General features: G+C 28.4%; 2 protein-coding genes across 4 annotated transcripts in view; one reads left to right on the top strand and one right to left on the bottom strand.

The window, feature by feature from the left end:
• Positions 1-27,063, top strand: part of LOC101240709 (insulin receptor substrate 1) — a 59,412-nt gene that overhangs the window by 1,756 nt on the left and 30,593 nt on the right. For 2 of the 3 annotated variants that reach the window (XM_065795892.1, XM_065795893.1), the window contains exon 2: positions 21,909-21,975. In XM_065795892.1, the coding sequence (XP_065651964.1) occupies positions 21,909-21,975 (67 nt within the window). Of the gene's footprint in view, positions 1-20,254; positions 20,410-21,908; positions 21,976-27,063 lie in introns of those variants that run through there. The other variant, XM_065795894.1, reaches the window with a different exon arrangement.
• On the bottom strand, positions 6,159-8,634 carry LOC105848857 (uncharacterized). The gene has a single exon (XM_065795891.1). The coding sequence runs from the start codon at positions 8,435-8,437 to the stop codon at positions 6,611-6,613; it is 1,827 nt and encodes a 608-aa protein (XP_065651963.1). The 5' UTR covers positions 8,438-8,634; the 3' UTR covers positions 6,159-6,610.

Below are 27,063 nucleotides of genomic sequence, written 5' to 3'. Positions count from 1 at the left end.
GATTATGTTTGTATTGGGTAGAGTGACACACTAGGGAAAAATGAAAAATGAAAATTACTCAGTTGTTATGTTCCAACATTTTGAAAAACTTTTTTGGTACTAAATGTGGACTAGAAACAAAGTCTTTCAAAGACATTACTCATTATTTTTGACAATGTTAGAAGTAAAAGTAAAAACGCAGGGAATTTATTCTCCGTTACAAAATTTAAAGACTTTCAATTACAGCTGCAGTGGGCTATTTTATTTTTTATTATTGTATTATGTTTTTTATTTAAAATTAGTGCTCATTAAACCTATATAATGTGTTTTCAATTTTATAATGTTCAAAGCTGACATTTTAGACATTTAGTAATAAAAAACCATCCCAGACGTTTAAAACGTCATTTAAATACGTCATTTAAACGCATTAAAAACATGATTTAATGTTTGCATTGCTTATTCATTCTGCATATTGTTAAACCTGAATCAAAATCTGACTTGTAAATATAGTATAAATTACCTTATTTTTAAAATGTATATTTTAAAATGTTATATATATATATATATATATATATATATATATATATATATATATATATATATATATATATATATATATATATATATATATATATATATATATATATATATATATATATATATAATATATATATGTTACTGTTACCCGCAGTACCATTGTTTTTCTTATTAAAAAATTACAAAGCTCGCTACAAACCTGACTACTAACTATAAATAAAAATAACTATAAAAATCTGCTCCATATATCTCTAGGCTAACTAATAAATTACTCGCATACACAGCTTTTGTAATACATTTCATAATATTATGTATATTTTTATATCAATTTTCTTATTTTTATATCAATTTTTTTTTTTATATCAATTTTCTTATTTTTCTAATTTTTTTTTATTATTTTTTAATACACAAATAATACACATTAACACATAAAAAATATTTTAAACAACATTAAACATATAACTATTTCACAATTATTAGCCAACTAAAAACAAATTAATAATATTATTAACCTAACTACTAATCAATTTCCGTCCCGTAACGATCTAAAATGCAAATATAAACCGTAACGTCCACTTAACAAATCGTAGCAAAATTAAACTTTTACTACTTGCCTGATGATTGTGATAACACATGAAACTCAGAGTTGCAATATTAAATTATATTATAAACATTAGCATTTAGCTAATTCCTGGAACTGCGGGTAACAGTAACATATATATTATAGAGCTCTAGTTTATCTATTGAGCACTCTTTCAATTATACATGATAATATAAAGATATTTTCTTTATTCATATATATATACACTTACGTATTTTTATATATTTTTTATATATAAAATATAATCTTGATGAGTTCTCTTCTAGATTAATAATACGTAATAATAATAAAAAGTGTTTTACTAAAAGTTTATTTTTTATTACTCTGAAAACTGTTTTTTTTTTTCCTTTTTTTTTATTTGCAGTTATGTATTCTATTCTATATATAAGTAAAACAGAATATTAAAATAAAAGATAAGTTAAACAGAATATTAAAATGCAACTTTTTAAGAACACACTTTACTTCAAGCTTTTGTGAACAAAAAGCTTTATAAAACAAGTAGATAGTAGTAGAAGTAGAAAGTAGGAAGCAGTACTTATTCTTTATGAGTTTGAGCTTGAGTTCAAGAAGAAGTGTAAGCAGGTTTAATCTGCTGGTAAAAGTTGTGCAGCGATAAAAGTAACATCTGAAAGGTTTTTTAGATAGATAGATATGTAATCTTTTTCGTCAATATAAATCTTTGTACAAAATTGTTAACGTAACAAATTGACTGGAGCAAGCAGAAGACGATGGTCTTATCATCTTACCCCAATAATTTCAATTATATTTTACAATCTATATCAATTAAATATAAGATAAACACAAATTATAAGATATTTAAATATATATAAATATAAGAACTCATGTAATTGTTTTTTAATTTAAACATAAACTGAAGGATGCTATTATGTTTTGTTATATAATATAAGTAATATATATAAATATAAGGAACTCTCAGTTCTTTCATTATCAGCACTAACATATCCATTTGGGAATATGCAGCATTCTTGCTTTTGTTGTTTTTAGACTAAAACTAGTTTTGATTGGTAAGTACTTGCCCAGACATCATTGCAGTAGCTAATGTAGCTATGAACAAATGCAAAGTTCAAACATTTTAGACATACTTTATTTAGAATATACTTAGTTTTATGCATAATCCCAATGTTTTTAGATATTTCATTTTCTAGCAACTTGATATGCTCTTTCCAGCTAATATGTTCATCTAGAAGGACTCCTAGAAACTTCACAGAAAATGCTCTTTTTAATCTTGCTTTGTCAGCTAAAATATATGGAAGTTTTAACGGTAATGCGTCTGACTTTGATCGTTTTGTGAAAAGAATATGTTTTCTTTTTTCAATATTCAAAGAAAGTCTGTTGGCCTTCAACCAATCGCTTAGCTCTTCAAGCTCCTGATTTACTGAGTTAAAAATAGTTTTAATATTTGAGTGGGTGTAGAAAGCTAGGGTGTCATCTGCAAAAAGAATAAAGTTCAAAATACGAGAAGATAAAAAATATGTCGTTAATATAGACAAGAAAAATCAGAATAGATCCCTAGGGAACGCCACATGTAATGGTTTCAAGGGAAGTGTAAGTTTTATTGTAATATAGAGCTTGTTTCCGATTGTTTAGACAGCAACTGAACCATTTTAAATTTTTTTATTTTTTATACCATAATTACTAAGTTTGTATAGAAGGATCTCGTGATCCACTGTATCGACAAATCGATAAATATTTCAAGTGTATATTGATTTTTTGTCAAACCCATTCAAAATTTCGTTTACTATTACTGCATGTTCAGTTGAATGGTCTTTTTTAAATCCGTATTGGTTATTAAAAAGAATATTGTGATTTTTGAGGTATGAAAAAAGTCTGTTGTACATTATGCGCTCTAGTACTTTTGAGAAGCATAGAAGTATGGAGATAGGCCTATAGTTTGATAAAGTTGACTTTATCAAACTATAGGCCTATCTCCACCTTTATATATCGGAACTAGGCGTGTTAATTTTAGCTGTTCAGGAGAAACTCCACTTTTTAATGAGAGATCAAAGATATATAATAGGGGATATTCAATAACATCATAAACTTCTTTAACCACCTGAGAGCTTATGTCATCAAGGCTCGGACTCTTTTTCGATTGTATTGTTTTAAATGCGTTTCGAAGCTCATCAAGTCAAACTCGTCCATTACAAAGTCCACTTCTTTTAAATATCATTTAAATATTTCTTTAATTTGAGTTATTTTATTAGCTAGTGTGTTTCTGATGTTTGTAAAATAGTTGTTAAATGTTTTTGTTATCGATATTTAAATGGTTTGGCAGGATATTACCTGGATCAATCTTTTTCTTTCTTATTACTTCCTTTATAACATCCCATGTTTTTTTATTATTACCAATATTATTTTGTAAAAGATATAAATAATAATTTTTTTTAGCTTGTTTCTTAAGTTTTTCAAAAAAGTTTTTGTAACTTTTATATTTTTTTTCGTTTTTGTAACTTTTTTTTAAAATATTTTTCGTAGAGTTTTTGTTTTTACTTGGAAAGTTTGATGAGAACTTGTGCAATCTATGAACTTTGTAAGTTTTTGAGCTTGGCTCTTTTTCTTGCTTTGGAAATGATTTTCATAAGCATTACTGAACTCACATATAAAATGTTCATAAGCTTTATTTGCGTCTTTGTAGTTAATAAGTTGTAGTTGATAAGTTTAGTAAGATGGGACAGGTTTATAGGTAAATTCAAAAATTTTTATCAAAACAATCTAGAGAAAAATATGCTAAATAAATATGCTCCTAGATTAAAATATCAGATCAGTGTCTTATGTTAATCAATGTCTTATGTTGATCAGTGTCTTATGTTGATCAGTGTCTTATGTTGATCATTGTCTTATGTTGATCAGTGTCTTATGTTGATTAGTGTCTTATGTTGATCAGTGTCTTATGTTGAGCTGAGAGACAAACAACTGTTAATATTAAACTTTGATTTTTTGCATTAAGAATATATGTACCCCTTATGACAGTGTTTTCAAAAAAAAAAAGTTTATTAATATACATTAATGGGCATTCCCAGCTCATGCTGGCAATATCTCTGAAGATAATGGTGTTCTTGTTTTTTTAAATGGTGTTCTTGAGTGTTGTTTTATTGGCTTCTTTAACAAATAAATTTATTAGTCTTATCCTCCAATGTAAATGATGACATTTTAGGAATTTAATATACGGACAGTAAATGTTTTTACTATAGCTGAATAACTACCAGCAACTTTATTTTATATCGAACCATCAGTAATCTTTCCATAAGATATTTTCTTAAAAATTTTTCAACTTTTTGTTAACTCTTCTATAAAATTACCAACAACAAAAGTAAGTAAAACAGATTTGTATTATCTTATTAATTTGAACTAAGAATATTTTTTACCCCAAATAGGTGATGACAATGAAATGACGACAAAAAAAAGGACAATTTTTAAACTTAAGTTAAACAAATTTATGCAAACGAAAATTAAAAATAAATTCTTAAAATAAAACACGGTATATTAAAAAGAGTGTATAATGAAATAGAGGCTATAATGAAATAGAGGGTACAATGATATAATTATGACTTAAATTTGTGGAAATTTGAATAAACAGGGTTCTCTGGTAATTAAGACAAGCAACATAACTTGCAGGCGTGGTGCTATATGACCATTGAGATTGGTTGCTGACAATGAAAAAGTTTATTAAACTGTTGGAAATTACATCAATACTGCTAGTATTTGTCTTGCTCTATACATAATTTTTAAATAAAAAAATGTCTGTTCAAAGGTTGGCGTCTAAGTGGTCTATAAGATTCCGTATACGTACATCTCTTTTCTAATGAATGAAAATCACTGGGATGTATGTTCCTGCCATTAAAAATTTCTGAAAAATTGGTTTTATCAGTAACTATTTAACTGAATATATCTAATTATAGTTTCCAAGTTGTATGTATACTTAATATGTAGATGGACACATGTTAACTTTCGATTTGTAAGGGAGAAGGTAACAGCTTTGATCATTTTTTATATTTTTTTTTATAAATCAATACTTAATTTACTTGAACCCTTTTTTTTTCTAAATAGTCAATATGATTATGAAATGAAATTACAGCATTTTTATGAATTTTAAGCTGAAAATGTTCAGTCAAAGTCAGTACTCTTGATAACCATTAAAGTTAATGATTATGCGTGCTTAATACAAGGGGTAGGGGGGGGGGAGAGAATAATCTAAATATGGAATAAAGAATTATGTTTGATTATGTGTGATATGCTTTTGTCAATTTCTATACAATCAATATTTTTAAAAGAACTTGCAGTTGATATTTTGAAAATATGTTTTCGTAAATTTAAGTGGTCCTAAATATGATACCGACCACGGATTCGACAATTATAAATGACATACAATCAGGGCCCTTCATACATTGTATTTCGGACTTTCCTTATAAACTTCCATTCTTTGGAGAAAACGTCGTTGTAAACACATTTACGTTTTGGCATAATAACCAAACTATAGTAGAAAACAAATTAAAAAATACAATAAATAATTAAAAACACAATTAACAAAACACTTCAAAGTTTATTTTAAAAACAAAAAAGCCTTTCGTTAATAATCAACAGTTTAAAAATAAATAAATACTCTTATCGAAATTTGCTCCATTATTGATTTTGCAAAAATAAAGGAGGAAACATTCTAATGCAATTCATAATTATAAAATTTTATCGCCGAAATTTTTCGAAGCCTGGTTTGTTTGCGGTGTATTTATTTATTTTTTACACCACGTGTCAACGGAAACTTTATGAGCCGTAACTCTAGCCGATCCGGTAATTAATGCATTGGTAACTAAAAGTTAAAAAATATTATTATTATTTTTATACACATAATTTATTTTAAAATTGGGACAAATTACTGTCCCGATAACCTTTCACCGGAACCTTATATAAAATTGGGACAGAACTGGAATGTCTGTTTACCATGATAATAACATAACATAAATGAAGTTTTATAAAATAGATTTGTAAAAATAACGCCGATAATTGTAAAAACATCACGAGGCTATAAATTACTTTCTTATACTTTCATTATGACAACGTTACACACTTATTTTTTTAATTTTAAACATTTATTTTACTTTAAAAACTTTATAAATAATTTCAATTTTTGAAAAAATTAAACTTCGACTGACAACCGACAACCGACTGTTATTGGTTACGAACAACCAAGCGTTAACAGCTATGAACAATCGACTGTTATTGGTTGTTTGACAGAAAACTTATTTTTTCAAAATATTGTTAAAAACCTTTATGCATTTTTTTTGATAAAACAGTAAATTGGATATCAAAAGGATTTTTACATCAAAAAGCCATATGCAACACTTTCCTTCATATGCACCACTTTCCTTAAAACATGCACCTCTCTCCTTTTTCAACATTAGTAGAATATGGAAAAAAATTTGGTCCAGTGTTTGCACCTTTCTTCTAAAAAAGTAGTAGACAAGGAAAAAAATTAGGTTAAAAATGAGTTGTCTCAGATTCTATTTCGTCTTGACAACTTTCTTTAACATTAACTAATGCTACGCTTTGCATTCGAATGTCATCATCGGATTCTTTTGGTTTACAAATCAATGATTTTATTTTGTTAATATGCAAAGTTCTGAGAGTCTCGCTTAAAATCATTACTAGAAAGATTATGACCCCCTTTAAACTTCTTGTAATTGTATAACAAACCGCAAACGCATACGTGCTACTAACGGAGGTAAGCTTTAAAAACGACAAACCTTCAATCATAAAGACAATGAGTGATATTTTGAGGGCTAATTGTTGCGGAGAGTTGCTTTTGCATTGAGAACTATTGTTCGCAGTATTAACTCCGTTATTTCGTTTCATCATAATCATAGAAATAGTTAGCAATAAAATTGAGATAATTGTAACAATTGATATTGGTAAGATATAGCTAAACATGTTGCTTCGCAAAGCACAAATCCAGCAGCTTTCTAGTAAATGATAATAATTATGAGATGTACTTGATTTATGTCCACTTTTGTATTCTTTAAGACTCTCACCTGATGAGAAAAATATTTGAAAAATGATTCCTGATGATGCTACAAACAACGCAATTATGACATAAGCAATTATTCTTTTAAAACTAGTCATGTTACCCGTTAAACTTGCATATCTTGTTCGGCATATTTCACAGCTTAGTAATAACAACCAGGTAAATCCTAAAAGTAATGTCCAGTGCATTGCAATACCAAAAAAAGAACAATATTCACTTGTAAATAATTCCGCATAAAGCAGAACATCAGCTATTAGAAATGAGAAACAAAATCCGACATTAATGTAACCCAAAGTGTTGCGCAGACTTTTAAAACAAAAGTGTACCGTAATGAGCCACACATAACAAAACATGCTTGCAGGTAAAATATACAACGCAATTGTCCAATAATTACTAATTTTTATGGTCATAGGAAAAACATCAGTTTGAGTTGACTTACATATTGCGATCCCCTCAGGAAACGGCAAATACGAATTAGGATTCAATATAGTTTTATTATTAACAACCGAGAAATTTTTAATTTTATAATTGTCGAGTAATTGCATGCGACAGAACTGGTTTTTTGTATGATAAAAATTGTTGCACACGCTGATTTTCCTTTGGTACACTTTTTCCTTTTTATGTTCTTCACTCCAAATCACATATTCATGAGATTGATAGATTTTGTTATTCATGTTATAAGAACAGTTTAGCATAAAATTTTTATTTTCAACAGGAAAAGTTTCCAAATCAGCACAAATACTCTCATTTGCAAATGTTCTACCAATATCAAAGCCATATAAGGAAGAATAGCTTACCTTTGTCGACACGACAGCCAAACTTTGCACATTAGAATTTTTTATCCAATTTTCAATATCTTTTTCAACTTTGAACAGAGTTTGCTTGTTTTTTGGTATAATTTCTATTATGTAATCATCTCGAGTCTGTTTTAAAGAGTAACCGCTTTCAATGTTCTCAAAATCCTGACTAGAAACTGTTCCGATAAACTTCATGTAGATCGAAGCGCTGTTGGTCATAATACATGAGTTAAAATTAGGTTTACTGATTACTTCATTATTGTCATTACTTTTTTTCACACATGTTGACAGTTCTTCGATAAAACCATTAGAGCAAAAGACATCTAAACACCGACCATTTTTATAAACTTTTCCAGTAGCACACTTTGTAGTTAACCTAGGAAAGGTTAGCGAGTTATTTTTATTTTCATTTGTAGAAGTTGTGGCTTCTATAGCATTGCTTATAAACATGAAAGCTAAAAACATATAAATAAAACAAGGCAGCATTTTTAACTGCTTTTTAGTTGGAACAAAATTTATTTAGTTACTTGACATAAAATTCTTAGCTAAAGATTAGTTTTTTACCAATTGACTGCTGTATCTTACTACATAATCTGTAAAAATGCGCTTTTAATAAATCCATTATTTTGTCAATACGAAGAGTAATTATCTTTTTCATTCAAACAGAATCGTTAAGTAATATTAAATTAAAGGTAGTATAACTAAATTATGTTAAAATATGCAATGATGTAACTTATATTATATTAATTTTTTGATTATGTTGGATTCGCTTACCAAGTTATCTTGTAATAATACTAATTTAAACCAAAAAATCTCTAGAATATAAAAGCCAAAATTCACTGAACGGAAATGAGCCAATCACAAACAAGCTTAAAAATTACCCGTCATAATTTAAAACGAAATAAAAACGTTTTTTTATTTTGTTAATTAAATTTTGTTTAATTAAAATTTTACTAAAAACATTTTATCTTAATAAAAGAAAGCTTATTTTACGTCAAATAACTTAGTAAGATTTGTTGCAAATATATAACCGCTTTTTAAAATTTTTTTAATTTTTGTTTTATTATATAAACAGCGATAAAAATGTTAATAAAACTCACTAAATAAAAATATATTAATCAACAGTACAGTAATAAATACAGTTAAAAAAAAAACAAAAAAACATTTATATTGTATAAAAAATATAGTATATTTTATTTATCTGCTGGCTATTTAATCATTTTGTTAAAAGAGGAACTTTTTGTTTACAAGCACGGCCTCCGCTTTCTAAAACGGGGTCTCATGCTGGAGTCTTCTGCGGCCCCCTTCCTTAAGGGTTGTGCAAATAAAAAGAAATAAGAAATTTTTTTTTGGACAGATAAAATAAGAAAGAAAACCACAAAAACATGCTAAATATGCTTTACTTTCAAAATCTAAATTATTTTTGTACTTTTAAGGATTTTTGCTATAAAAAGGATAAAGTTTTAAAATGTTTTAAAGTTAAACATCAAACTATCAATTATTCAAAATTGATTATTCAACTTAATGAAACTGAAAGATTTTAAAAGTTCACTATAAGAAGTGCATTTCTCTTTTATCATGAAATTGTACGATTATGCCCCCTTTTGAAACATTAATTTGCTCCTTAATTTAAAAACGACAAAAATGACCATGTTTGGCATGATTACATTCAACCAAACAAGATGGTTTCCATATTTGGTCGTCAATTTTTATTTATCAAAACATTACTTTTATTATTAGGTAACCAAAAAAGTTCGTGCGGTTTTTGGTAAATGGTAAAAACAATTGTTTTTAGCATTTTTTACAACACCCACATCGCACAAGGCAAGTAGCTTTGTTGCGTAATAGAACGCGTGTGTCACGCGCAGTTGCTGCATATATAGTGTAGGCTTGTAACGAGCTTACAGGAAAGGTTTTGTGTAAAGAAAGGATGGCAACCCAACCAACGATTATTCGATCTTGCTTACTTTACGAGTTCAAACTTGGAAGGAATGCAACACAAGCGGCCAAAAACATCTGCACAGCATTTGGAGAAGGTACAGTAAGTGAACGCACAGCACAGAAGTGGTTTCAGCGATTCTCTTCGGGAGATGAGTCCATCGAAGACCTGCCGCGTTCTGGACGCCCATTGTTGGTTGATGAGGATGAACTGAAGGACGCTGTCGAGTCTGACTCCAGCCAAACTTGCCAAGAACCTGCAGTGAGGTTTGCTGTGAGTGTTGAAACCATCCGCCTGCATCTGCATGCGATTGGGAAAGCGTGGAAGCTGAGTCGCACAAATTGTCGATCGACAACAAGAAGCAACGGCTTACGATCTGCACATCACTCTTATCACGCCACAATGTTGAGCCTTTTTTTGATCGTTTACTGACATGCGACGAAAAATGGATTGTGTACATTAATACCAAGCGTTGCTACCATTGGTTGTCCCCCGATGACCCCATCCCAACGACACCCAAGCCAAATCTCCACGAGCGGAAGGTTTTGCTCTGCATTTGGTGGACTACAGCTGGTGTGGTGCATTACGAGCTGCTCCCAACAGGCCAAACCATTACTGGACTGGTCTACTCAGCACAGCTGCAACGAGTTCACGACCTGTTGCTTGTAAAGCAGCCTGCACTGGTGCACAGGAGAGGAGTTCTGCTTCTCCACGACAACGCGAGACCGCACACCGCTCGCGTGACTCAGGACAAGCTCCAAAGCCTTGGTTGGGAGAGTTTGCCTCATCCACCATACTCGCCAGACCTTTCCCCTACTGATTTCCATTTTTTCCTTTCCCTGGGAAATCATTTAAAAGGACAGCAGTTCCGAGACCAGGACGCGGTTGAAATGGAGTTGAAAGCTTTTATAGACTCAAAGGACCGAGAATTTTTTAGAAGTGAAATAAATAAGCTTGTTTTACGTTGGGAAAAGGTTTTAGATGCTAATGGTGACTATTTTGATGAATAAATGTACTTACTTTTGTCGTTTTGTGTGTTTTTATTATATACGGAAAAACCGCACGAACTTTTTTGGTTACCTGATATTTATTATAATATAATTTTTAAATGTTACTTTAAACAAGAAATTATATTGAAAGCGTACCATGAACTATATATATATTGCTTTTATCTTGATAATTTAAAAACTAAAAAACCAAAAATCAAGATCTATAAAGACAAGACTTTTTAAATGATAAGATGACATCAAAAAATATTTCAAGATTTATTTAAATAAGAATATATTATATAATATTGATAATTAAAAAAAATATATAAACATCGCAATCAACATGTTCGAGTTTTTTTCCAAGCAAACTTTTCAAAGATATCACAATGGTCAACTCGCTTAGCATAATTATTTTCAATATATAAAATGGCAATATGATTTTAGCAATCTTGATATTTTTTTTCCATATTTTTTAATGAATTTTTCAGTTTGGTGAAAGATCATTCATCTGATAATATAGTTACTGGAATTGAAGCAGTTTAATTATTAGAGAATTTTTACAATAATTCCCTGAAGTTGTTTGTTAAAAGTTTATTTAGGGTATGAAGGCGAGTACTGTCAATGCCAAAGACTCTTTTATAAATACTTTTGAGATGAAATCTTTTACTATGTAGATTATCAGACAGAACCTTCTTGTATGAATTTACAGTATTGGCTGCTTCTGAATTAAGGTCTCCATTCTCAAATTTCTGTAAATTCAAAATGGGGAGGAACAAATTACGTACTGCATTGGCTGCTTTAAATCAAGTGCTCAAATCTTTGATTAAAAACCCAAGAATGGGTGAGAAGTTTTGAAATCTTGATCTGATTTAGTACAACAACTTCTTTTATAAGAAATTTGAACTATTACTCCAATAAATTCGGCAACAACTTTTGCCTCAAGAACAATACTTTCCCATGAGTCACGTATGTGAATTATCTCTTTTACTAAATCTTGGATAAGGGCTGTTTTAACATTAGGTGATATCTCTTGGCTGGCAATGTTTTTGGTATGGCAATGTTCTTATTTGTTCAGTTCAAGCTCAAGTCTCTGATAGTATAAAATGCACTGAAAATGAGCTCTGCCAGTATCACAAACAAAAATTTTTTTAAAACAGCCATAAAATATTCGATAGTTGCGTATTTTGTGCCAAAAAATAGTTATAAATATACCTTAATAAGGCACGAAGTATTTTTTCAAGCCTTTAGCTATATTTTGCTCTGAAGGTGTTAGTTTTGAAACAGTTTCCTGAATAGTATCATCTTACATAGAGAGTACGCCAAGATAATGTTTGACAATTAATCAAATGGCTTTTACTTCACCTTGTTTCTGAAAGACTTTGAAAAAATAAAGGTATGTGTTTTTCAGCACTTTTCATCTTTCAGAACTGTTAGAAAACAAGCAGTAGAAACTTATACGCTTTCAAAAAATAATATTTCATCAGGGTTTGACCAAGATCTTAACACCATTTATTTTACCACACATATTTGAAACATTGCAGTAACTTTGTGAACGACAGATTGGAGAGGTATATCATGTCTTTCTTGAGTGGCAAATACTTATTCTATTTTTTTCTCTCCTGTTTTTCCGTTAAAGTTCATAAACTCTATGAACTGCTTGTTTACTTTAAATTCAATAACTTTTGCTCAACACTTTTTTGATTCACATTGTATTTGGAGCTGTAAATGTTTGTTTATTCCATATCCTTTTAATGGCTTTAAAATGACTTTCCAAGTCAAATCGTATGCCAAGAACCAAGATGCCGTTTGTCCATTTTTTGTGTTTCCGAGAAAATTGAGTTTTAGATTTTAGTATGTAAAGAATTTTCTGTCAGAAAGTTTAACTGATTATTTACATATTTTCTAAAGTTTTTTTATATTGTTGTTGATACTAGGTCTAGTGGACACACTCCACTAGTTAAAGAATATTTATTTATAATAAACAACAAACACAAAATGTGGACATAAAACCTCTTGCTTCTCAGCTGAAGATATATTGTTTTCAATGTTCAGCACTGTTTTTATGATTGGGCAACTTTTGCCATGATACTTTTCTACGGGAAAATCCTACACTGGCTAAATTGCTTAAATTATTTTGATTGCAAATAATACGGCATAGTAGACAATAAAGTTTTTCTTTTGTTATACTCCATGTCAACCATTCTATAGGAAAATTATCTTATGCTTGTTTATCTTTCGTTTTTGTAAACAACAAGGTTAATAAAACTTTCTTCCTTGTAAATCTCTATGTAAAAAAATCTGCTTTATTTCTAAAAGCTGAAAAAAGTTACTATATATCGGCGCTGATTACCAAAATATGTTCGAGCCAAGTAACAGTGGTCATCAATACTCAACTAAGATTTGTTCATTTGATTAGGAATAGAAACATCATCAGAAGCAATTGACCTTCGGAAGCAAACTTCTTCAGAAACAATGGGCCCATGTGCATCTCTTTAGCCTGATTTTTCAACTGATAAACCTTTTTCTATTTAATCTTCAGCTCTAACATCGATGTTACAATTATGCTCTCTACAATCCTGAATTTTAACATCAGAAGGCTGTTTATTTTCAGATCGGTAAAATGAGGTTATTGACTCACTACCACGTGATTCTTTTGATTTTATTTTATTTTTAAGCTTTCTCTTTTGACTTATGTTTGTAATTTAAGCTTGACATGTTTGAATAACTTGACCATCTAATAAATGTTTTTTTTGAGACAACATTTAAATCCTGAAAAACAAATATAACTTTAAAGGAACAAAACTAATTTCAGAATCATAATATTTTTAAATATAAATTTGAAAATATAATGATTCACTCAAACAACTTCAGAATTAACTATTCTCCCTTCTAAATTGATTTTATAACAAAGTTTAATTAATTTAAAATGATTAATCTGAAAGATTACTGTTATACAGAGCCTATGACACTGGGGAGCGGGGCTAGGGGGTGCCCCTACCTTTTTTTGAAAGTTTTTTTTTTTCTAAAAATCTAGATACAGAAGACTTTATTTGAAAGTTGACGATTGTGCCCCCCCCCCTATTTCGAAACCCGTGTTGTCAGCCCTGTTATATGCACCTTCAATGTTGTAGATATAAACGTATTATCCAACGTTTTGTTTTATCTGTTTATTTTTCTACATTAGTTATATACATATGCTTTTAAAAGGTTCTGATCATAACATAAGTGCAATCATCTTTTAGAAACATTGTTTTTACTTATTTAAACATTTTATTTACAATGACAACAAACTTTCGAATGTTTGTAAACAATTTCAACCAAAATTCATTTACAAATTTAAACATCACAAACATTAAAATTTCAAACATTCGAATGTTTGCGATATTTATGTGAAAAAAAAGTTTCTTACTGGAATTTTTGGAACTATTTTTTATTATTTTACAAAATAATCGTTTTTCCAGGGCCGACGACACGAATTTTGAGGTAGGGGGAATGGGGCTTATAGAAGGAACATAATCGTTAATTTCTAAAAAAAAGTCTTCTTTATCTTTAAATTTCAAAAAAAAATCCTTAAAAAAAGTGGGGGGAGGAAGGGCGTAAATATATCTATAACAACAAATATTAGTTTATTCTATTCCCATGGATGGAATAAACTAATATTTTAATCTTATGAAGTTACTTTGATTTTAAATCAAAGTAACTTCTTAACATTAAGTGTCATGGATTTACCTTGAGCATTTAAGTTACTCAACTCAAGAAGTTCATGGAATAATATTTTTGAACTTTTTTGAACTCACGCCTTCAGCAAGAGAAGATGCATTTTTTTGATTTGTGTGGTAAAAAATAACTTTAATTTTCTGTTTATGATAAAAATAGTTTTCAAAAATGGAAAAAAAAATAGCCATTACACAGTAAAAGAACAATTAGAGTGTCACGAAAATACTCTATTAAAACTATTTGGAGAAAGGATTGGGGCTGTCCATAAATTACGTCAACAAAATAGGGGAAGAAGGGGTCTGAATTTTTTTTGACAAAGTTTTTTTTTTGTTCCAAAGAGATGTTTTGAATATTATTATTTTTTTTGTAATAAACTTTGAAAAGTTTTTCCATAGAAATGATCCACGGTATTGGATTTGGTAAGAACTTAGTTTTAAACTAGTTTTTGGTACAATAAAGTTGCTAATTGAAAATTTAGTAGGATACTTGTGCGAGATTTCACTAGAGTAAGACTGAAATACAATAGGAGAAAGCCCATGTTTTATTTTAAACATGCTTTATTAAAGCCCATGTTTATTTTATTAAAGTCCATGTTTTATTTTAAACATGTTTTAAAAAAGTCCATGTTTTATTTTAAACATGAGTTGTAGAACTTGATGTGCATTAAGCTTATAGATACTAAGGACACCAAGCTTCCTTAAAAGAGGTTCGCAATGAAAAGTTGCACCAAATACAATCCTGCAAGCGTGTTTTTGCTTATATTATGTTTTTTTAATTTACTATAATTAGTACTACCCCATACAATATTACAGTAAGAGATAAAACTATGAATAAACGAAACGAATATTTTTTTCAAGGAAGCAGTGTTAAGATATGGTTTAATTTTATATATTATGGAAATATTTCTTGAGATTTTATTATTGATTAAAAGATTAGGAATTTTAGAGGAACATTATCACCTTCACTAGGTTTGGAGAATAAAATAAATTTAGTTTTTTCTACATTTTACGAAAGCCTATTACTTGTAAACCACTTGTTTGTTTTTAATAGTTCTTCATTAAATATACTAAAGAGAACTTTTATGTTTTTGTTGGAATAAAAAAGATTGGAGATGTCTGCAAACAACATCACAAGTACTTGGTCTAAACTATATACTAGGGGTCGGCAACCTACAGTTGATGCGGCTCTTTAGCTATATGCATAAATATTAATATAATATTGAAATAAAGATTTGGTAGATGATTTGAAAAAAGATTTGAAATGAAGATGTTGGTAGTACTTTAAAAATTCTGTTTTAAATTTCAATATTACATTTCAATATTATATTAATATTTGTGCATGGAGCTAGAGAGGCGCATCTTGACATCAAAAGAAGAAAAAAAAATACGAGGCCTGCAAGTTGCAGGTTGCCGACCCCTGGTATTAAAGTTTATATAATATAATGTAGACCATGTACTTACAGAAATCTATTTTATTTGCACTAAAACTTTGTAAATTGCAAATTTTGGCTCTTCTGTCCCAATAGGTTGCCGACCCCTGGTTTATACGATTTGTTAAATGCATTTTATGTTATACATAAATATAAAAATAATTGGCTTTTACTATGAAATTTAATTAGGTCTAGAGTTAAAGTGAGGAGGATTGGCACATTGAAGTGTTGCATTAATATGAATTATGTCCATAATTTAAACGTGTAAGGTGTATACATTTTTGTGAACCCTTTAACCTTTATTTTTTTGTTCGGAGTAAATTTTTGTAGTTATCAACTATAAATATGTTCTTAAGTTAAAAGTTTAATAATTTTTTTTGTATGGGTTTTGCTTTTATTCAATTTTTGTTCAGAGCAAGCATTTAAAATTTTAAATGGTTCTCTAAATAGTTACTTTTTATCTCTTTTTTGTTTTAGTTGTAAATTAGTCAATTCAAATTTTTTTTTTTTTAATTTAAATATTTTTGGTGGTGGTGGTGGTGGTGTGGGGGTGGGGGTGGGTGGGGTGGGGTCATTGAATGTTGACGTAATTTTTTTAGGGGTCTCTGAAAGTTTGTCGAGTTGTTGACAAGGGGAGGGGGAGGTAAAAATTGCCAGAAAATTGTTGACATAATTAATGGACAGCCCTATAAATAAACTCAAAGAAAAAATCGAAAAGTTAAAAAGCGAAAATATATCCCTCAAGAAAGAAATCACTGATGTAAATAAAGCAATAACATTTCAAAACAAAAAATATGAACAATTTATTACCGAATCTGAAAATTTAAAGTATTAAAAAAAACACTTAAATAACATCGAAAACGAAAGAACCATTGAAGACTTTAAAGACAGGATTGCCGAACTAGAAGACAGAATTAGACGCAATAATTTACGTTTTGATGGTTTTGAAGAAAAACTAGAAGAATCGTGGAAAGATAGTGAGCAAAAACTTAAAACATTTTTAAAAGAAAAACTCGGAATAAAAAATGATATTCGAATAGAGAGTGCACACAGATCAGGAGTAAAACATGAATCTGGATAGAAGGAAAGAAGAACAATCTTGGTCGAATTCTTAAGCTTTAAAGACAAAAAAAAACAGTTTTAAACAAATAAAAAAGACTCAAGTTGTGGAATGATAGATTCTAGGTAAGTAAAGATTTTAGTGAACACACATCCGAAAAAAGAAAACTCCTTTTTTCTCAAGCAAAAGAACATAGTGCTCCCGGTAAGTATGCTAAAGTAACATATAACAAATTTATTACGCGTACATAAAGGGTTAGGATAAGAAATTCTTTTAATTTACTTTTATCAAATTCGAAAAATATAAAAATAGATGACTACAACTTCCTTATTTTTAATTTTCATGAAAAATACTTAAATTCAGATCTCAACTCAGATCCAGATATTAACTTTTTTTAATGATGTGAACACATGTTGTTTTTATCAATATCCCAACCAGTTAAAAGAATTTCTAATTAATAATGACATTGATAATGTAAAAATCAGTACCCTCCATATTAATAAATGAAGTTGAAATTTTGAAAAATTTCAAGATTTGAAACGGAAAACATTTTTAATCTTATTTGCTGAACGGAAACTTGGATTTTTTCGAACTAGTATAAAAAAAGTTCTATTTTCCATCTTCCAGGTTTTGAAACAGTTTTGTTAGAAAGGCAACCAATAAACGGGGTGGAGGAGTTCTGATTTTTGTAAAGGAAAACATTATACATAACATTAGGAATGATTTGTGCGTTTCTGATGGTGTTAAAGAAATCGTAACAATTGAAATTCTAAACATGTTTAGAATATCATATGAAAAATAATATTTAAAAATAGCTTGAAAATGTTTAAGCATCAATTATCATTATTAAACTGGAAACATATAAACTTAAATGATGATATAAATGTAGTCTATAGTGAGTTTTTTAATACATTTTGCTCGGTGTACGATGCAAATTTTCCATTCTTTGTAAAAATTGTAAAACCAAACCATTTTTTGTTTTATTTTTGAAAAATCTTCAAAAATAAAACAAAAAATGTATATAAAATACTTAAAAACAAAATCCAATTCAAATCTACAAAAGCTACAAACTTTTATTTGAAAAAATTCGTAAAAATTAAAACAAAAAGTTAAAGCAAATAATTACTTTAATCTAATTAATCTTCCAAAATATAAAAATGACTTGAAACATTTATAGAAAATATTAAAAGAAATAACAGGAAAACAAAAAACCTGCTCAAATATTCTGCCAAAAATGATTAAAATAAACGACGTATGTATATGTGAACCAAATGAAATAGCAAATTAATTTAATATTTTACTGGTATCGGAAGTAAACTTGCTAATATAATTCCTTCTACTGATTTTCCTTTCATCATTTTTTTTACATCTGCCAATAAATCATCTTTTCACCATTCACCATTTCAATTGAAGATTTTGAAAGAGCCTTCAAATCACTAAGAAGAAACAAAGCAATCGGCGCGGACGGAATAGGCGGAAATATTATTAAAGATTGTTATGAAAACTTGAAAGATATTCTTTTTAAAGTCTTCAAAGCATCTATACACAAAGACACATCTATACACAAAGACGGTAAAAAATCAAATGTTAATAATTATTGCCTTACTTCTGTCTTCTCCAGGTTTTCAAAAGTTTGATGAAAAGTTATATACAAAAAGACACAATTTCCTATATAAAAACCAATTCGGCTTTAAAAAAAATTGGTCAACTGAGCAAGACATTGTTCCCTTTACACCAGAAGTCTCAAAGTCTTTTGGTTAATTACAATATACACTTGGTATTTATATCAAATTATTAAAAGCTTTTGACACAGTCAATCACGTTTTTTTACTTAAAAAACTTGAATTCTACGGAATAAGTAGTAAATTGATTAAATGTTACAAAAGCTACTTGTGAAAAAAGAAGCAATTCGTCTACTCTCGGATGAACTACTTTCTATTAGTCTCAAAAATAAAACATTAGATGAAATAAAATTTGGTTTTCCGCAGGGTTCTATCCTTGGTCCACTCCTTTCCTTAGTATATATAAATGATTTAAATAAAGCTTCTGATCTTATGAGCATCATGTTTTCTGATTTATTTTTATCAGACAAAAATATAAACAAGCTTTTTTTAAATATGAATAAGGAACTTATGCAATTTTCTGCTTGGTTCAAATGCAATAAATTAACCTTAAACACTGACAAAACAAAATGGATTCTTTTTAGTTCCTCAACAAAAAAATGACTTTTGAGTAGAAACTAAAGAAGCTTCCTTTATTAAGTTCTTTGGTATTTATCTAGATGAAAATCTGTCATATAAAACTCATATCAATTATATATCAACAAAAATTGCAAAAAAAAATTGGAATCCTATATAAGGCTAGAAACTATTTAAATAAAAATAATTTAAAACAACCATACTATTCATTTAATAATAGCTATATAAAATATGCGAATATTGACTAAAAATAAGTTAAAGAATATTTCATTTTCAATGGATAATATATTAAAATATTTTTGATATATCAATTTTAACCATTTATTATTTCGACTATTTTAGATTGCTATTTGATTTTAACTACTTGTGTTATATTATATTTATATTTAAATTTTTATATGGTTCTGGCGATAAGATCTGTATGATCTTCTTCCATATGCCAAGTTTATATTATACGACTGCTTAACTTTAAAGAGTTACTTTTTTTGTTGTTGCTAAAATCAATAAAATAATTTTGAACAAAATAGCATTTTCGGTTCCGTACAAACTGTTGTTTTTCAAAGTGCGGGAAATTTTATTTCTAATTAATGTAAAAAAAAAAGTTCGTAAACAACATTTATACTATAACATATTTTTATCAAATTACTTATATAAATTTATTAGAATCTCGTAACTTTTTCAAGAAAACTTTTTTTATTTCATAATATCCGTCTAAATATTTAAATGCTTTAGCCTCCTTACCTAAATCTTACTTTGCTAAGATAAATTGGCTATTAATTTATAAATACTATTTATAAATACTACTTTGAGTAGTATTTATAAATAGTATTTATAAATAAACTATTTATAAGTACTACTTTGAGCACACTAATAAAATCCGAACATAGACTATTTAAAATAGACTAAGTATAGATTTTATTAAAGTGCTCAAAACTCTTCAACATATCAAACTTTGCCTATTTTATTTATTTAGATAATTAATTCTATTTTAGTAATCATTTTGACCATCTAATTTACTATAGTATAACGTTGATGTTATACTTGTTCATTTTGTTAATCTGTAATACTGTATATTTGTTTAACATCATTTTTACAAGTTCTTGCTTCACTGAAGTGAGTACTTAAGGTGAGTCTTTAAATCTAAGTTTGAAGTGAGCTACATTCAATGCTCATGTTAGCTATTTTAATGGTTATTTTGTTTGTGATACGGTAGAGCTCATCTTTAGTGCTTTTTATATTCTTAGAGATTTGAGCTTGAACTGAAGTAGACTCCTGATGATAGTCTTGAGATATTTTTTATAAAAAAATGCCCTACCTTGTCATACACTATCTTGACTTTGCTGTAAATTATCTTTATCAATTACTTGTGAATTAGCTTTGAATTCAAACTGTTTAAACTTTTAAAGCCTAAGTTGTATATTATACAATATATACATAGTATAAAAATATAAACGAGGCATTAAATAGGTTCAATAATATTTTCTTTCCTTTTTATAAACTGCTAAATATATTTTTAAATATTGTAAATTTGCATGTGTTAATCATTTTTAAGTAATATGAATATTTTTATTCATTTCTTTTAAACTAATAGCCCACATTATTTATGTCAAGAGAAATGGAAAACCATATGATATGGGTTTACATTTTGAGAAAATACTTTTTAAAAGAGTATTTATTTTTGTTGTAAAAATTATGACAACTTATACAAACAATGACATAACATGATATATTTGAGCATCTGAATATAGCTGTCAGGAAAATGTTTTTGTTTATATATGTATACATACATACATGCATACATACATACATACATACATACATACATACATACATACATACATACATACATACATACATACATACATACATACATACATACATACATACATACATACATACATAAATACATACATACATACATACATACATACATACATACATACATACATACATACATACATACAAAAAATACATACATACATACATATATACATACAAACATACATACATATATACACACATACATACATAAATACATACATACATACATACATATATACTTATGTGTTAGTATTTACTGAAATCCTCACAGCTATCTATTTCAGTATGACGACATCGTACTGAAATGACCTTTAATAATTTTTTATGCTAAACTAATTTTGCAAAGATATTTGCATATGAATATTTTTTTATATATAATAAATTTCTTCTAATAACCTATTAAATTATATAAGGCAAATTTTTAATTTAAAAAATTAGCTTTGAACTACTTTTAGAATTAATTTTTAGACAATTAATTTAGTAGTTTTTAATTAATATTGCTCTATAAGACCTAATCAGGATTTCTTTTACTGTTTGTACCCTTTGGTAGCTGTTAATTATCTAATTTACTTTTATTTATGGTGCTAAAACTTGTAATAATTTATATTAGTTGAAGCAAGTTTTTTATTTTATTTTTGTTTTATCAGATGATCTTGCACTTTTTATTAAAAAAACATTTAATATAAAGTGTTTAGTAAAATATTTTTTATGTAGTTATTTTAGATATATTCTAAATATGGCACTTAGCCAAATGGCTTATTTTTTTAACTTTTCTTTAAATATTTTAAAATGATATATTTTTAGGAACATGGTTCAAAGTACAGTTGCAAAACTAAAGTTTATCTCCAACCAAAAAAAAATAAGGAAGCGAGTATGTGAAAATTTTTATGAAAATTTTTTATTTACACTGTATTCACCTCTCCAAAAACAAAGTGACTACTACTCTAAAGATGACAGATTCAACTATTAATTTTTATTATAATTCTTTTTTGTCTTTTGTAATCTGTTATTATGTCACTATTATTATTATTTTTTACTAACAACTAAATGTTTTTAACATGAGATATAAACAACTCCTTAAAACCTAAATTTTTCTTTTTTACTTTTTTAGAAATTGAAGACCTACTTTATCTCATAATTAATTTTTTATGATTTATTTTTAAGAATTACAGGGTTCCCATTAGGCATGCAAAACATGCAACTGTTTATATGGGCATGCAAAGCATGTAAAATCATGCATATTGTTAAACAAGCATGTAAAAATATCAAATTTTTAAATTAAGTTTTTTTAAAATTCAAAGTTTTTCAGGTCTTTTAGTTTATTCTTAGTTTTGTATAAGGTTTTAAAGAGAAATCATTTATTAAATACTCATGTTTTAAGTTTTTTGATTTATGTTTTTTTATTATTCATAAAGATTTCTTTTTTATAAAGATTTAATCTATTTAAAATCTGTTTATGTTTGAAAATATATTAGGTAAAGTATTTTAAAGTTTATATTTTTAAAGGTTTATGCTTAAAACCTGGACTGACCTAGCCTAGAAACCTAAAACCCAGCCCGGCCCAACCTTAAAGCAACTTATCTTTATTTATAAAATCTTTATTTTTTTTTGCAAAAGACGTCTTATTGGTTAAAGGATTACAGATTTTCAAATAATATTTAAAAATCTAAAAATTTTTGGTTTTTAGATTTTTTTTTACCAACTACTTCTTTTTACATATTATGTAAAAGGAAGTAGGTAGTAAAAAAATTATTTAGAGTATATATTATAAAATTTTAAGGTTTTCATTGTATTTATTATAATAATCAAAAAGCGATGAAATAATTATTGAATAATTATGTGGGTTTTATATAAAACTTAAAAAATTATTTTAATTGTATTATCCAGGAAGTACTCAAATCGATAGAAGAAAATTTGTTTAGAGTACAATAGAAGCCAAATAAAATCTACCGTTCATACTAAGATATATCATATATGTCAGGAAATGTTAAGTATAACAAGGACTTGAGTGTTTAGCAAACGTTAGAGCTCAGACTGTTCTTGAGAATAACGGGTCAATTCAGTTTAATCTATCTATATTTGTTAGAATGGAATGAGGTATATTTGGTTCGATTTAATGGACTAAAAAAACATATTGTTGACCATTAAAAGTATGTTACCATATTAAAACTGTGCAACGTCATGTTGGTGCACTAGTAACCTCTGAGAAAAAGTCTATAAACTTAGTCTCGAAACAAGCGTGTTGTCAAGCAACATCTAGCAACAACAAATTGGAGATTTCAATGCAAGGCTCCTGATGCCGAGAGTGACTATGAGAACAATGCAAAAAAAGTTTTTTGTCTCAATGAATCATGAAAAATTTAATGTAACAGCATCACATATGTAAAAGATTACTTTAAACAAATACATGAATTTGAATCACAAGTTGTTTGGCTGTTACCCCCTTCCCCCCCCCCCCCCCACCTCCTCAAAAAAATTTGTTATTGGTAGTTGCACAACTAGTAGTGAAGATTTAACAACAGGCAGTTAAATGACACTTTAATCCATACTTACCTAAATCTACTAATGGACTAGATCAAGGCTAAAAGCGTTACCTTAATTATGTCCTACCTAAAAAACAAAGGATATCCTACCAAATATTAATAGTACATCTGTTTAAAATGATTATACAATGTAATAAAAATAATTGAACTTGTTTTGGTGAAAATATAATATTTTTGGAAGTATTATTGTTTTTGGAAGTAATTATGAAAAGTAATTATGATGTTGCAAGACTTTTTGCATTTGTGTACACATTGCAAACATTGATTTGTGTAAAATTGTGCCTTGTTGCAAGACTTTTTGCCAGCACTGTATATATATATATGTATATATATATATATATATATATATATATATATATATATATATATATATATATATATATATATATATATATATATATATATATATATATATATATATATATATATATAGTGCGGCAGTGGCGCAGTGGTTAGAACGCTTGCTTTATAAGCAGGAGATCCAGGTTCGAAACGAGCTCTGGACATATTTTAGCGTTACGGTAAGGAAGGAGGCGTGAACTTCCTGGTTAATTGCACTTTCGCGGTGCTCTGTGACAAGACCGTTAGGACTTCTTGGGGCACCTAAATAAATTAAAAATATATATATATATATATATATATATATATATATATATATATATATATATATATATATATATATATATATGATAATGATGATGATGATGATGATGATGATGATGATGATGATGATGATGATGATGATGATGATGATGATGATGATGATGATGATGATGATGATGATGATGATGAAGAAGAAGAAGAAGCAATGCCTAGACATAAAATGGCATAGCAAATGCCTAAAATAACATAAAAACAAAGAAAGCTTGTTAGCTCGTCAGATGATCAATGCTTCCATTTTGATAATTTTAGAAGCTTATTTACTGTTAATTAACTTAAATTGATTTGAACATTTAAAAGAAACACAGGCCATTAGCACACTGGAAAGATTAGAAAAATTATTGTTTTTAACCTGTTTAAAAAAAGGGAATACCTTACATAGTAGAAAGCTTATTCAATTAATTCAAATCAAAGTTAAAATGTCTCAACACTAACTGTTCTCTAAATCATAAATGATTGGTTCAAAAACATATCAAACTATTTGTCTCTTCAGAGACAAATAGTTTAATATGTTTTTTAACTAATCATTTATGATTTAGAGTACAGTTGCAACAACTTTTGCTTCACTTGCTACAAAGTGATCGGAAAAATGTACAAATAAGATTGATTAAAGCGTAAAGTATTTTTTCTTTAACCAATAACATTTGAATTTAGTCAAGAAAAATTGCATCAGTTGCTGCAAAACAAGAAATTTTATCTAAATAATGAATAAGTAACTATAGAGATCAAATAAAATGGAGTTCACATTAATTTTTTTCGAGTTTATATTAAATGTTTATATTAATTTTTGTTGAATATCAGATTCCAATTTGTACTATAACTTTTTATTGAGGCAAAAAGTGAAAAAGAGATACACTTAAATTTAGTGGCAAGGAAAGACTGATGCATGTGCATCAGTAGCGAAGCCCTAGATCTGCCCCTGAACGCTAATACAATTTTCTTTTGTTCCATTTGATAATAGAAAAAGCGGTAAACAAACCGACACTTTCAAAATATAGTTTTATTATTATTTTAGATCGTTACAATGATATAAAAACACTAAATATCTAATTCACGCTGTCGTTGTGAATCAAGTTTTTTTTAAATATTACCATAAAAAAAATATGTATATATTTTGTTAGTTTGAGCAGAAATTATATTTAAAAATTAGAAAAAATTGTTATGATTTTGTGAAATCATTCAATATCGAATATATTTAATAAATGTAGACTAAAAGTAACGTCAGTTACTTTTAATTTGCTATTATAAAAAACAACTGCTGAACTGGTAATTCTAGTGTAAAGAAAAAAGATAGTAAATGCTCGGAAAATATCAGAAGTATGTATATTTTATGAAATATCAGAAGTATGTATATTTTATGAAATATCAGAAGTATGTATATTTATGACTAGGCAACTCATTCTATTATCACCTAATGAGGGTACAGCTCTAAAGCTCAATTTCATGGTTCTGAGGCCGGCTGCTAGTCAGATTTCCCGAACTCAGTGGTAGCTCTCAGAGAGGCTGATTCCATCAACAGCTGAAAAATATCCAAAGATTACCAATGCCATGTTGCGCATGAATAGCGTCCCTGTTTGTACTTTTGGTGTGCATTGTGGAGGCCACATTTGGAGCTCTTTGTTATGGCTTAGGGTTTATTAGTAGTAATGAAGCAATTGCTTGAGCTATTAAACAGTGTACTGAGTACTATCTATGCTTTGAGTCAAGTTCTTCAATCTAATTTTAAAATGAATAAAGTACCAAAAACTATAAATCACAAAAAAGCATTATCATCGCCAAGTTCTCTAAACCTATCATTCACTAATATTTGTGGTCTTCGAAGTAACTTTTCTTCTGGTGTTGATGGTTATCTTTTTTTAATTCGTAAAGACCCCAATAGCCACATACTTGGCCTGGGCATTTACATTTGTAAGAATTCACCCATTTGTTGCCAAACTAGGTTTGAATCAACAGACTATTCTTTCATGTGCTTTCGTTTAGCACTACTTCACTCTATTGCCTTTCTATTTGTTCTATATCGTTCTCCTTCATCTCAAGACTGCATTCTTTTTGATGTTGTTTCTGATCATATTGACCAAGCCCTCTCTCTTTATCCATCAGCTAATATAGTTGTTGTCGGTGACTTTAATGCTCACCACTCTGAATGGCTTGGCTCTAGTGTCAGTGACTCAGCAGACTTTAAAGCCCTCAACTTTTACCTTTCACAATCTCTAACTCAAATAGTCAACTTTCCAACTCGCTTTCCTGACAACCCGAATCATTTACCTTCTCTACTTGACTTATGTCTTGTTTCTGATCCTAGTCAGTGCTCAGTTTCTCCACATTCACCCTTAGGTGCTTCTGATCACAGTTTGATCTCTCTAAAACTAATATCTCATTCTTCTTCATCACCTGAATCCCCCTATTATCGTACCTCTTACAACTACAGTAAAACTGACTGGGATTCTTTCCGTGATTTTCTTCGTGATGGCCCTTGGGTAGAAATCTTTTGTTTTTCTGTCGACTAATGTGCTTCTTACATAACTTCATGGATTCAGACTGGCATGGAATCTTTTGTTCCCTTTCGACGATTTCAGGTCAAGCCTCACTCTCCTCCATGGTTTTTCTCACACTGTGCTGCTGCGATTGCCAATCGAAATCGTTACTTTCATATTTATCAGCAAAACAATTCTCCAGAAAACAGACGTCTATTTATTACTGCTTGAAACAATTGTAAAAAGGTTTTGTCTAACGCCAAAACCCGCTAATCTCAGGTC

This window comes from Hydra vulgaris, chromosome 04 (genome assembly GCF_038396675.1).
Source record: "Hydra vulgaris chromosome 04, alternate assembly HydraT2T_AEP".
Classification (NCBI taxonomy): domain Eukaryota; kingdom Metazoa; phylum Cnidaria; class Hydrozoa; order Anthoathecata; family Hydridae; genus Hydra; species Hydra vulgaris.
Note: the sequence above shows the minus strand (reverse complement) of the source record. Positions and strands in the feature narration are given on the sequence as shown.

Excerpts from the sequence above, each read along its gene's own strand:
- LOC105848857 (XM_065795891.1), bottom strand. The coding sequence starts at position 8,437 with ATGCTGCCTTGTTTTATTTATATGTTTTTAGCTTTCATGTTTATAAGC.